The sequence below is a fragment of the Anolis carolinensis genome, chromosome 5 (assembly GCF_035594765.1).
Source record: "Anolis carolinensis isolate JA03-04 chromosome 5, rAnoCar3.1.pri, whole genome shotgun sequence".
Taxonomy (NCBI): domain Eukaryota; kingdom Metazoa; phylum Chordata; class Lepidosauria; order Squamata; family Dactyloidae; genus Anolis; species Anolis carolinensis.
This window is the reverse complement of record NC_085845.1, coordinates 139,240,981-139,254,521: the sequence shown is the minus strand read 5'-3', so window position 1 is coordinate 139,254,521 and position 13,541 is coordinate 139,240,981. Positions and strand designations below refer to the sequence as shown.

The window sequence follows — 13,541 nt, the reverse complement described above, 5'->3', positions numbered from 1 at the left end:
ATGAAATTGTAAAATATCAGTTACATGCATTATGTGATCAATGCATTTATTTAAGTATACTAGCTGTGCCCGGCCACGCGTTGCTGTGGCGAAGAATAGTGGTATGGGAAATAAAGTATTGAGGAATTGGTGGTAGTTAAGGTAAAGGGTAAATGTTTTCCCCTGACGTTAAGTCGTTGTCTGTAGACTCCTCCAAGGTCATGTGGGATGACTGCATGGAGCGGCGTTACCTTCCCACCGGAGAAGTACCTATTGATGCACTCACATTTACATGTTTTTGAACTTCTGGGTTGGCAGAAGCTGGGGCTAACAGTGGGGGCTCTGTCAGTTCCCCCAATTCAAACCTGCGGCCTTTCGGTCCAGAAGTTCAGCAGCTCAGCGCTTTAACATGCTGTGCCATCAGGGGACATTATTTCCTAAAGTTTGTGAATATACAATATTTCTGATTGTTTTGTTTTTTTTTGTCTGTTGGAGGCAAGTATGAATGCTGCAATTAGGAAAAATGATTAGGATGTAATGGCCTTGCAGATTTAAAGCCTAGCTGTTTCCTCCCTGAGTGATTTTTTTGTTGGGAGGTGTTAGCTGGCCCTGATTGTTTCCTGTCTGGAATTACCTTGTTTTCAGAGTGGTGTTGTTTGCGATATTTTATATGCTTCTACTGTCTGTGGCCCTGAGAAAACAGAGGATTGGCCAGACTTTGATGATGGGAATCCTTTGTTGGGAGGTGTTAGCTGGCCCTGATTGTTTTCTGTGTGGAATTCCCCTATTTTCAGAGTGTTGTTCTTTATTTAGTGTTCTGATTTTAGAGATTGTATTGTTCTGTTTTATTATACCACATTAATTTTTATATATTCTGATTTTAGTGTTTTTGAATACTTGGAGCCAGATTGTATTCATTTTCACGGTTGACCGCAACACAATAATAATAATAATAATAATAATAATAATAATAATAATAATAATAATAGTAAGGATAGTAATGATAGTAATAATAATGACTTTGGTAATACATAGTGCTTCACTGCCTTCTCAGCTTCCTTTCTGGAAGAATCCTTTCTTGGGAGGTGTTAGCTGGCCCTGATTGTTTCCTTTGTGGAATTTCAAATTTCCTTGCTTTATTTACTTTCTTTATTTCTTTATTACTGTCCTGGTTTTAGAGATTATATTGTTCTGCATTATTCTATCCTAGAAATTATTTCATATCAAAGTAGAATCTCACTTATCCAACATTCGCTTATACAATGTTCTGGATTATCCAACACAGTCTGCCTTTTCATAATCAATGTTTTTGTAGTCAGTGTTTCAAATTCATTGTGATATTTTACTGGTAAATTTGTAAATACAGTACAGTAGAGTCTCACTTATCCAACATAAGTGGGCTGGCAAAATGTTGGATAACCGAATATGTTGGATAATAAGGAGGCGTTAAGGAAAAGCCTATTAAATATCAAATTAGGTTATGATTTTACAAATGAAACACCAAAACATCATGTTAGACAACAAATTTGGCAGAAAAAGTAGTTCAATACGCAGTAATGCTATGTAGTAATTACTGTATTTATGAATTTAGCACCAAAATATCACGATATATTGAAAACATTGACTACAAAAATGTGTTGGATAATCCAGAACGTTGGATAAGCGAGTGTTGGATAAGTGAGACTCTACTGTAATTACTACATAGCATTACTGCGCATGGAACTACCTTTTTTGTAAAATTTGTTGTATAATATGATGTTTTGGTGCTTAATTTGTATAACGATTACCTAATTTGATGTTTAATCAGCTTTTCCTGAATCCCTTCTTATTATCCAATATATTTACTTATCCTGCCGGCCTGTTTATGTTGGATAAGTGAGAGTCTACTGTATATTGATCATCTTATATTATCTGCTTAGAACTGGATTATCTGAGGCCCTTCTTCACAGTTGTATAAAATGCACACTGAAGTGGATTATATGGTAGTGTGGAGTCAAGAAAATCCAGTGCAAAGCAGATAATATAAGATTATAAATGGGTTATATAGCTGTGTGGAAGGACCTTGAGTCTACACTGCCATATAATCCAGTGCAAATTAGATAATCTGTGGAAGAAGTCTAAGTGAGGCCTAAATCTGCCTGTCCCCTAACTGAAACCTGGCTGTCCCTTGGTTGCTAGGCAACGAAGTGGGCAGAGATTAGCCCTCTAAACTGGCAGCAATTGGATAAAAACAATTATTGCTCTCCCTCTAATTAGGACTTTATTTTTCTTTTCTTTTTGTTGTATCAACCTAGAGGCGTGGATGATGGGTTGTGTTGTCAAATTTCGAGGTTGGGGGGCCTGTAGTTTTGTTGTTTTGTCCACTGCCCTGATGCCATCACTCTTTTATATATATAGATATGTAAATGTATTGCCTACTACAGTTTACTGCTAGGTATACCCATGGCATATAGACGAAAGTGTTCATCATTTATGATAATGTATATATAGAACATATCTGATGATCCATATAAGAGCCTTTTCGTGTGAAATGCCATTAACATAAAAGACAATCCTAACTATTACAGCCTGCGGGCCTCAGCTGCCCCTTGGTTACAGCTGATCCTTCATGTTTGAACTATACAGTATTTAAATTATAAGCCATCTTGAATCTCAGCCCCTTCTACACTGCCATATAAAATCCAGATTATTTTATCAGAACTGGATTATTGGCAGTGTGGATTCGTATAATCCAGTTCAAAGCAAATAACATGGATTATCTGTTGGATAATCTGAATTATATGGCATTGTATAAGGGAAAATCAGGCTATAAAGAAAGCTCATAATAAAGCAAGTAGCATTATTTTGAAACACATAGATGTATTACAATACATACTGTAAATCATTGCCTTCTGAGAAAAATTTGTAATATCACAAAGAACTACCACCTCACCTGCTTCATAGGAAATTGCTACAAAACAGGAGCTTTTTTGTTGAATTCCAGGGCCAGAGAAGCAGATGGTGAAAACAGAAGAACGGCCTACCTCAGGTGAGCGTACTTGCTCCATCAATGTTTTAACATTTACACAAATGACAGAAGGGACAGAGGGTTTCATCTATATTGACTACTGTGCCATCACTGCCCAAGCAGGGAGCTTTGAAATGGTTGAACAGAAACTCCCTGAAACGTTAGGTGCTCTTATTGCCTATTACAGGGAAAACCATCTGATTCCTAATCCATCTAAAACGCAGACGTGTGCTTTTCACCTTAAGAACAGATAAGCATCTCGAGCTCTGAGGATTACCTGAAAAGGAATCCCACTGAAGCATTGCAGCACACCAAGATACTTGGGAGTTACCCTGGACCGTGCCCTGACTTGAAAGTCAAGCACTGCTTGACTTTCAAGCAAAAAGTGGGTGCTAGAAATAACATCGTACAGAAGCTGATTGACACAACCTGGGGATCACAACCAGACACAGTGAAGACATCTGCCCTTGTGCTTTGCTACTTTGATGCTGAAAACACATGCCCAGTGTGGAATACATCCCACCATGTTAAAACAGTGGATGTGGCTCTTAATGAGACATGCCACATTATCACAGGATGTGTACATCCCACACCACTGGAGAAATTATAATGTTTAGCTGGAATTGCACCACCTGACATCCGCCAGGAAGTAGCAGCCAGCAATGAAAGGACCAAGGCATTGATATCTCCAGCCCATCTCGTTTGGATATCAGCAAGCACGCCAACACCTTAAATCAAGAAACAGTTTTCTAAGAACATGGCCACACAGCCCAAAAGACATACAACAACCCTGTGATCCCAGCCATCAAAGCCTTCGACAACACAGTTTTCTAAGATCTACAGAGATTCTCACAGGAACATGCCAGCAAGCAAGAGTCCAAAAGTGGCAGGCTAAAACCTGGAACCTTAATCAGTGGCAGACACTAGACTCCCTCCTGGGAACACAGAAGACTGGGAGACTTGGAAGGTGCTGAACAGACTGCACTCTGGCACCACAAGATGCAGAACTAATCTTAAGAAATGGGGCTACAAAGTGGAGTCCATAACATGCGAGTGTGGAGAAGAGCAAACCACAGACCACTTACTACAATGCGGTCTGAGACCTGCCATATGCACCTTCTTATAGTAATACCAGAGGCATTCCAAGTGGCCAGCTACTGTTCAAAGGACATTTAGTATAATGTCAAGCTTTTGCTTTGTTCATGTTTTCAAAGACATTGTAAATTGTACCCTTGGTTCGCTTCTGACATGATAGATAAATTACAATATATTTTCATTTTTCTCTGTCAAGTAAATGATAAATGGTAAGGGTAAAGGTTTTCCCCTAACATTAAGTCTAGTCATATCCGACTCTGGGGGTTGGTGCTCATCTCCATTTCTAAGCCGAAGAGCCAGAGTTGTCCGCAGACACCTCCAAGGTCATGTGGCTGACATGACTGCATGGAGAACCATTACCTTCTCTCCTATTGATCTATTCACATTTGCATGTTTTTGAACTGCTAGGTTGGCAGAAACTGGGGCTAACAGCAGGAGCTCACCCCGCTCTCCATATTCGAACTTCCAACCTTTTGGTCAGCAAGTTCAGCAGCTCAAAGGTTTAACCACCACCAGTATGCACCAAGAGCCACCAGGGACTCCTGGTACATACCCATTATAATATTTGGATCTTAAGATTTTCAAACTTACTTTTAATATGAAAAAGTTGACCCTGGTATCACCAATTAAAACACTATGTTATGCTGTTTTCTAATAATTTTATCAACATATCAGCAATCTTCAGTAAGGAAATGGCAAATAGAACATTTATAATTAGTGCAATTAGTGAAGGCTCTGGGCACAACCCAAAAATTCATCAGGTGACCTTAGGTGTCAAACAATGCTTGAGAGCCTTTGCATTCTGACAGTGGATCCTTATTATCAGCTGACAGGTTACAGACAAAGCTTGAAAGACTTTCAGAAGCACAATGCAAAAGAAGCTACTTTTAATGAAAAGAAAGTAGAAAAAAATCAGTACATCTGAAAACCTTGTACTTCTGTGAAGTACATCTAAGATCACTTTGTCTCTTCAAAGAATACAAATCAGTAAAGAATGAATGCACTTAAATGCCTTCCAAAATGAATTATCCCAAAGACAATCTACTTATCTTACCTGAATTTAACAGGTCTTCAACAGCAGGCACATTTACAGTAGTCAATGCTTTTTTCAAAGCCTCTTCTTTGTCATCTATTTGTAGTGCTTCACTGTAATGCTAAACCACCAACAACAAAATACTGCCACATATTAGGAATTCAAAATGCATCCTTTGGGCAAATTTGATTTCAAAATTAAATGACATGTTATCTTAACCTGTATCTCAAAGGCCAGCAACGTATCTTTTCAATCACTATGTATGACAGATGCACATTGTACATACTTGACAGTCCTTATGCACTTTTAAGGAGTAAACTATGATAGACAGTCACTGTTATTGAACATGTTTCCATAGATAGATAAAGCAGCATTCTGAAATATTGTGCATATGCTCCGAATTCCTGTACATAGTATATAATGCAAAATCTACTGAATCAGGTTATATATGAATATGAAGAGGATATGCCAATAGGGGAAATACAGATGATGTTATTCAAGGGAAGACAAGACATACCTACTGGGAAAAGGAAATTCTAACAGTTTATTTTAAATAAAATAATATGAAATGAAAGGCAAAATAGCACCATAACACGCATGTGGAGTTTATTTCCAAAAGGTTAACAAATTTTAAAAAATGAGTTATAAGTGGCAGCACATTGTTGGCTAGGAGTAGAATATTAGGTGCAGATAAAAACTATCAAAATATATCAAATCACTTCGATACATGGCTTGGAAAATTGCATTTTATAGCAAATGAATAGCCTCAGCACATTTTTGGTGCCTGAAAAATTTCTTCAGATGAATTCGGTACCTTTTGGAAACAAGCTCCACCATGGTGGAGCTTGGTGATAACACAAACCACTGATAGTCATTAAGGGCTTTCTTTTTGTAGGGGTTTGCCATCTGACCGCCACAGTTTGAAGCTAGCTAGCTTCAAACTGTATTAAATGGCTAGAGTAGGAAAAAAGTAGGCACTTCTTTATCATATACTAGCTGTGACCGGCCACACATTGCTGTGGCTTATGGGAATCCTTTGTTGGCCAGGTGGAATAGCAGTGAATAGCCTTGCAGCCTCAAAGCCTGGTCGTTTTCTTCTTAAAGGAATCCTTGTTTGGTGAGCTGGAATACAATGGAATAGGCTTGCTGCTTGGAAGCCTGAGTACTTGCGTTCTAGGGGAATGGTTTTTTGGGCTGCTATAATTGCAATGAATAGCCTGGCTGCTTGCTACCAAGATTAATCCTTTGTTGGTCTGGTTGAATTGCACTGAATAGCCTTGCAGCTTCAATGGCTGGCTGTGTTATACCTAGGGGAATCCTTGTTTGACGAGCTGGAGTAGCACCCTCAATCAAAGAGCCGCTTTGAAGCCTGGCTACTTCTTTTGTAGGGAAATCATTGTCTGGCCAGCTTGAATTGAACTGAAGTCTTGCAGCTTAAAAGCCTGGTCGCTTTCTACATAGGGGTATCCTTAGTTGGCCAGGTTGAATGGAATGAAGTCGCCTCGTGGCTTCAAAGCCTGGAGGTTTTGTCCCCTAGGTGCCATTTTGGCTGAGGGAGTTGCTAGGACACACGGGGGTGGGGCCTAAAAGCAGCAGGGCCTACCTTTCTGACTGGCAGCCAAGGGTTGAAAGGCTTTTCCTTGTCCTCTGTAATTTGGACTATTTTTCTAGATTTTTTAATTGAAAGACAGACTGGATGACTATGTCTTTTGTGGCCAAATTTGGTGTGATTTGGTTCAGTGGTTTTGATGTTTACTTCATAGTAAAACATCACATTACATTTATATATACAGTAGAGTCTCACTTATCCAACGTTCTGGATTATCCAACACATTTTTGTAGTCAATATTTTCAATGCATTGTGATATTTTGGTGCTAAATTCGTAAATACAGTAATTACTACGTAGCATTACTGTGTAATGAACTACTTTTTCTGTCAAACTTGTTGTATAACATGATGTTTTGGTGCTTAATTTGTAAAATGATAACCTAATTTGATGTTTAATAGGCTTTTCCTTAATCTCTCCTTATTATCCAACATATTCGCTTATCCAACGTTCTGCCGGCCCGTTTATGTTGTATAAGTGAGACGCTACTGTATATAGATAGTAAGGTAAAGGTTTCCCCTGACGTTAAGTCCAGTCATGTCTGACTCTGGGGGTTGGTGCTCATCTCCATTTCTAAGCCAAAGAGCCGGCATTGTCCGTAGACATCTCCAAGGTCATGTGGCTGGCATGACTGCATGGAGCGCCGTTACCTTTCCGCCGGAGCGGTACCTATTGATCTACTCACATTTGCATGTTTTCCAACTGCTAGGTTGGCAGGAGCTGGAGCTAACAGCGGCCGCTCATGCCGCTCCCGGGATTTGAACCTGGGACCTTTCAGTCTCCAACTCAGTGCTTTAACGCACTTCGCCACCGGGGCCACTATATAGATATGTAGTCTAAAAAGACCCAGAAATACTGAGAACAAATACATACAATTTCAAAAGAAATTGTTAAAGCCAAATTTGAAATAAAACCAGAACTATTTATCTACTTTAGATGTTAGACAAACAATTGGATAGAAAATGTGGAAGGCTATTGCTATACATGATAACTGCAGCAAGAATTACTTACACTCAAAGATGGAAAGATTCAATCATTCCATCACAAAACGATTGACTTATGAAAATAAGCGAATTTGCTGAAATGGATAAACTTACTAAATTGGATAAGGAGAAATCTCTAACCAAGACCCCTTCTACGCTGCCATATAATCCAGATTAATAAAGCAGATCATCCACATTATCTGCTTTGAATTGGATTATCTGAGTCTACACTGTCATATAATCAAGTTCAAATCAGATAATCTGAATGTTATATAGCAGTGTAGAAGGGGCCTAACTTTAAGAAAAACTGGGGCCATTTTTTGTGTTTTTTTGGACTGAAAGTGTGATACTATGTTGGGAAAGGACATACCAATGGTTCATTTTCACTAAAGGGGTGTAGAAAACCGGGAAAATATAACCACCAGACTGAGAATGTAAAGCGCTTGAACCGGATCATGTGGATTATTTGTAGTTGTATTTTTTGATGTTTAGGATGTAGTTATATTACTCTAGAAAAAGTACTTTTAATCTTTTGCTGTTGATGTTGTTTTGTTTTTTGCATGATATATATTTTGTTTTAATTTGTCTAAATAAAAAAATACAAAAAAATAGTAAATGTAGCTGGGGCCTGGTTTTTTAACGTTGGTCACTGACATAATAAAAAGCGTGTCACATTTGAGGAAGCAATTTCAAAAGACTTTCATGTAAAATAAATTACATTTATGTATTTTATAATTGTAAGTTGCAGTTGTTAATTGTCATCAAGTCAACAATAAAGATCTCCAAAGCCCCTTCCACACAGCTGTATAAAATTTACATTAAACTGGATTATATGGCAGTGTTGATTGAGGGCCCTTCCACATTGCCCCTTTATCTCAGGATCTGATCCCAAATTATCTCAGGATCTCTTTATCCCAGGTTATCTGGAAGTGGGGACTCATATATTTCAGTTTAAAGCAGATAATCGGGGATAAAGGGCAGTGTGGAAGGGCTCTCAGATAGGGTTGTTGTATGTTTTCCGGGCTGTATGGCCATGTTCCTTCAGGACTGCTGATTATCTGCCTTGATATTCTGGGTTATGTGACTGTGTAGAAGGACCCCAAGTCACTCTGTTTACAACAGTCCTGCAAAGTCAGGTCTGCGGCTTCCTTGTCTGAGGCTCCTTCTACACGGTCATATAATAGAGATTATTTATTTTAATTTCGTGTCAAAAGCATTGCATAATAAATAAGTTTAAAAGTGATAAAATAAAGGAATCACAAACAGCTAAATAGTTTTGGACCAAAAGCAAGCAACAGCAATCGCATTGTCCGTAGCTTTAAACAACTCCTCCATGCATGAGGCAGGGCATTGTGGGCAAGCATACATATGAGGAGTTGTTTGTTCAACTGGAGATTATCAAAGCAGATAATCCACATAATCTGCTTTGAACTAATTATGAGTCTACACTGTCAAATCATCCAGTTCAAAGCAGATAATCTGGATTTTATGACAATGTAGAAGGAGTCTCAGTCTACCCACCTGGAATGTGATCTTCCTCTTTTCTTCTTCTATTTATTTACATTCTGCTTCCCCCCCACCCTTAAACAGACTTAAAGCGTGGAGCAACACTACGTTCTACCTCACACTATTATCTTTTCTAATGAAGCATGTGTTCAATACATGCATAAATAATAATGTAATTATATTAACTGTAATTATATAATTGATATATTTTCATATTTATGTGTGTGCACATGTGTGTATATAGATAAGATATCCAAAATGCATGGGGTTGAAAGTGTTTCTTATTTTAGAACACATATATGTAGATGACCAGATATTGTTGAGATGAGATCTGACCCAAGTCTAAACATGAAGTTCATTTATGTTTCATGTATATTTTATACACATGGGTTAGATATAATTTTAGACAATGTGTTTGTCAAAAGCTTTCATGGCCAGAATCACTGGTTTGCTGTGAGCTTTCCGGGCTTTATGCCCATGTTCCAGAAGCAGTCTTTCCTGACATTTCACCTACATCTATGGAAGATCCTCAGAGGTAATGAGATATGTTGGAAACTAGTCAAGTGGAGTGTATGTATCTGTGAAATGTTCAGTATGGGAAAAAGAACTCTTGTCTGTTTGAGGCAGGTGTGAATGTTTCAACTGGTCGCCTTGATTAGCCGTAAGTCGCACACCACTGGAGAAATTATACTGTTTAGCCTGTATTGACCACCTGACATCCACTGGGAAGTAGCAGCCAATAATGAAAAGACCAAGGCAATGACATCTCTGGCCCACCCCATTTGGATATCAGCCAGAACACCAATGCCTTAAATTGAAATAGTTTTCTAAGATACACAGAGGTACTTGCAGGAACACCTCAGCAAGCAGGAGTCCAAAAGTGGCAGGCTAAAACCCAGAACCTCAATCCATGGCTGATACCGAATGAGAGACACAGAAGACTGGGTGACTTGGAAGGTGCTGAACAGACTGTGATCTGGCACGAGATGCAAAGCCAACTGTAAGAAATGGGGCCACAAAGTGGAGTCCACAACATGCAAGTGTGGAGAAGAGCAGACTGAGCCCCTCCACATGCACAATGAAGGACCTTCTTATAGCAACACCAGAGGCACTCCAAGTGGCCAGCTACTAATCAAAGGCATTTAGTATAATGCCAAGTTTTTAAAATACATTATAATGGTACCCTCGGTTCGCTTCTGACACGATAAATGCCTTGATTAGCACTAATCACCTTTCAGCTTCAAGTTCTGGCTGCTTACTGCCTGGGAAAATCCTTTGTTGGGAGGTGTTAGCTGACCCTTATTGGTTCGTGTCTGGAATTCTTCTGTTTTCTGAGTGGAAGCAGCCAGACCTTAAAGCTGAAGGGCTATTCAATGCTAATCATGGTGGCCAATTGAAACATTCACATCTGCCTCAAACAGGCAGAGTTCTATCTCCCACCCTGAACATTCCACAGAAATATAAACCCACCTGACTAGTTTCCAATATACCTCATTACCTCCGAGGATGCCTGCCATAGATGTGGGCGAAACGTCAGGAGAGAACGCTTCTGAAACATGGCCATACGTCCCGGAAAACTCACAGCAACCCTATTTTAGACAACGTTTTTTGATAACGTGTCTGAAGCCATGTTTGGGTACACTGCAAATAGCTCACCATCCCAGGGCACACCTATACTTTAAATTAATGCAGCCTGTCATTTGAATTGTATGTAATCCTGGGAGTTGGAGTTCTCTGCGTCACCAAACTACACACACATCCTTGGGAGATTCCATAACATTGTGTGTAGATGTTTGCATGTACACACACACTAATTACAATAATAATAATACGCATATAAAATAATGTTAGCTAAAGGAGTGTTTTTGCTATTTGACTTGAGTGACTGGTGGGACTGAATATGTCCCTGCTCTTTCCGACCTTCCTGTGAGGCGAGGAATCGCACCCGATATCCCAGCCGCCGCCATAATTGTCGTCGTCATCGTCGTCGTCCGTCCAGCTGTTCTCGCACCCGGCAGCAACTGCAGGAGAAGGCGCGCTACTTGCCATCCTCTCCTCTGGCCCTCGAGCCACGCGCCAAATGCCCGCGCGCGACAGGACACGTCCCCCTCTTATAAACACAACGGGCCCGCCGCGCGCCTGTGTGCACGAGGACCACGTGCTCCTAAGCGCATGCGTGAAGATTCGCGCCAGGACTCCTGAGGCGCCAAGGCTGTCTTTAATCCTCCCTTGGTGGGAGGGGCCAACGGGAGCGCGGCGCGTGTGACGTCATTGGGCAACCTTCCCTCTCCAATTACAATGAATGCTATATGGATTTCATAGCAGTCAAAGTGATGTCAAACTGCATTAAGTCTACAGTGTAGATGCACCCAAAGTTGCATTTTCTGTTTTCTGTGCTTTGGTTGGCTATGACTGTGGTCTCTTTTACACAGCTTTATAAAATCCACATTGAACTGGATTATATGGTAGTGTGGACTCAGATATCCCAGTTCAAAACAGATAAACAGAAAACCTGGGATCAGATCCTGGGATATAGGACCTGTCTGTGTCCCCCCCCCCCCCCAATAAAAAAGATACTAATTTTCCCAAAGGCTTACAACAGATGGTGCTAAAACCCTAAATTGTTCTTCAAAGACCCTTTCCACACAGCCATACAAAATCCACATTGTACTGGATTATATGGAAGTGTGGACTCAGATAACCCAGCTCAAACCAGACACTGTGGATTGTCTGCCTTGATATTCTGGGCTATATGGCTGTATAGAAGGGCCCAAATTAACATTTCTTTAAAAACATCTTTCAGCCTACTTTACAGTCATGAATGAATGGACTGACTAGGGAATTAATTAATAATAGTAAGATATTCCCAAGTATGCAGATACTTTGAAAGGTGTTTTACCGTTCCACACTGTGCCTCAAGAAAATGCCACTTAGGAGATGAATTATGCATTATTTGGGACAACTGCAACTATTTCCAGGACTGATTAGGTATTTATAGGTAAGGCTCCTTTACCTGTATAGATCTTGGATGGACAAAGTGTGGCCCCCAAAAACAATGGAGTCTATATAAAAGATTTTCCGCTGACACTAAGGCTAGTCATGTCTGACTCTGGGAGTTGGTGCTCATCTCCATTTCTAAGCTAAAGAGCCGGCGTTGTCCATAGACACCTCCAAGGTCATCTGGCCGGCATGACTGCATGGAGTGCTGTTACCTTTCCACTGGAGCGATACCTATTGATCTACTTACATTTGCATATTTTCGAACTGCTAGGTTAGCAGAAGCTGGGGCTAACAGCGGGAGCTCACCCCCGCTCCCCAGACTCAAACTGCTGACCTTTTAGCCAGAAAATTCAGCAGCTCAGCGGTTTAATCCACTGCGCCATCAGGAGCCTATATATATATATATATATATATATATATATATATATATATACATACACACACACACACACACACACATACATACACACACAAATATAAATATGAATATATGTATTGTGTGAATACACACACACACACACACACATATATATATATAGTCACATATATATTGCTCCAGTGTTCCCCAAAAGCAATCCAGGGGCCCCTAGGAATTAAAAGCAATTTTTGCCTTGAAATGTTTCAAACACTTTTGACCTGAAATATTTCTTTTCCCCCAATATTTTAAAGTAAATTATTCATAATACTTAAGGTAAAGGTAAAGGTAAAGGTGTCCCCTGACGTTAAGTCCAGTCGTGACTGACTCTAGGGGTTGGTGCTCATCTCCATTTCTAAGCCGAAGAGCCAGCGTTGTCCATAGACACCTCCAAGGTCATGTGGCCGGCATGACTGCATGGAGCGCCATTACCTTCCCGCTGGAGCGGTACCTATTGATCTACTCACGTTTGCATGTTTTTGAACTGCTAGGTTGGCAGGAGCTGGAGCTAACAGCAGGAGCTCACCCCGCTCCCCAGACTCGAACTGCTGACCTTTTAGCCAGAAAATTCAGCAGCTCAGCGGTTTAATCCACTGCACCATCAGGAGCCTATATATATATATATATATATATATATATATATATATATATATGCACACACACATACATACACACACAAATATAAATATGAATATATGTATTGTGTGAATATATATATATACACACACACACACACACACACACATATATATAGTCACATATATATTGCTCCAGTGTTCCCCAAAAGCAATCCAGGGGCCCCTAGGAATTAAAAGCAATTTTTGCCTTGAAATGTTTCAAACACTTTTGACCTGAAATATTTCTTTTCCCCCAATATTTTAAAGTAAATTATTCATAATACTTAAGGTAAAGGTAA

General features: G+C 39.8%; 1 protein-coding gene across 1 annotated transcript in view; it reads right to left on the bottom strand.

Moving 5' to 3' along the window:
* Positions 1-11,426, bottom strand: part of asz1 (ankyrin repeat, SAM and basic leucine zipper domain containing 1) — a 37,467-nt gene extending 26,041 nt beyond the window's left edge. The window contains exons 1-2 of the mRNA XM_008111172.3: positions 11,131-11,426; positions 5,136-5,235 (exon numbers count right to left, since the gene is read on the bottom strand). Coding sequence (XP_008109379.1) covers positions 5,136-5,235; positions 11,131-11,259 — 229 coding nt within the window. The 5' untranslated portion in view covers positions 11,260-11,426. The remainder of the gene's footprint in view (positions 1-5,135; positions 5,236-11,130) is intronic.
* Positions 11,427-13,541: the final 2,115 nt, after the last annotated feature.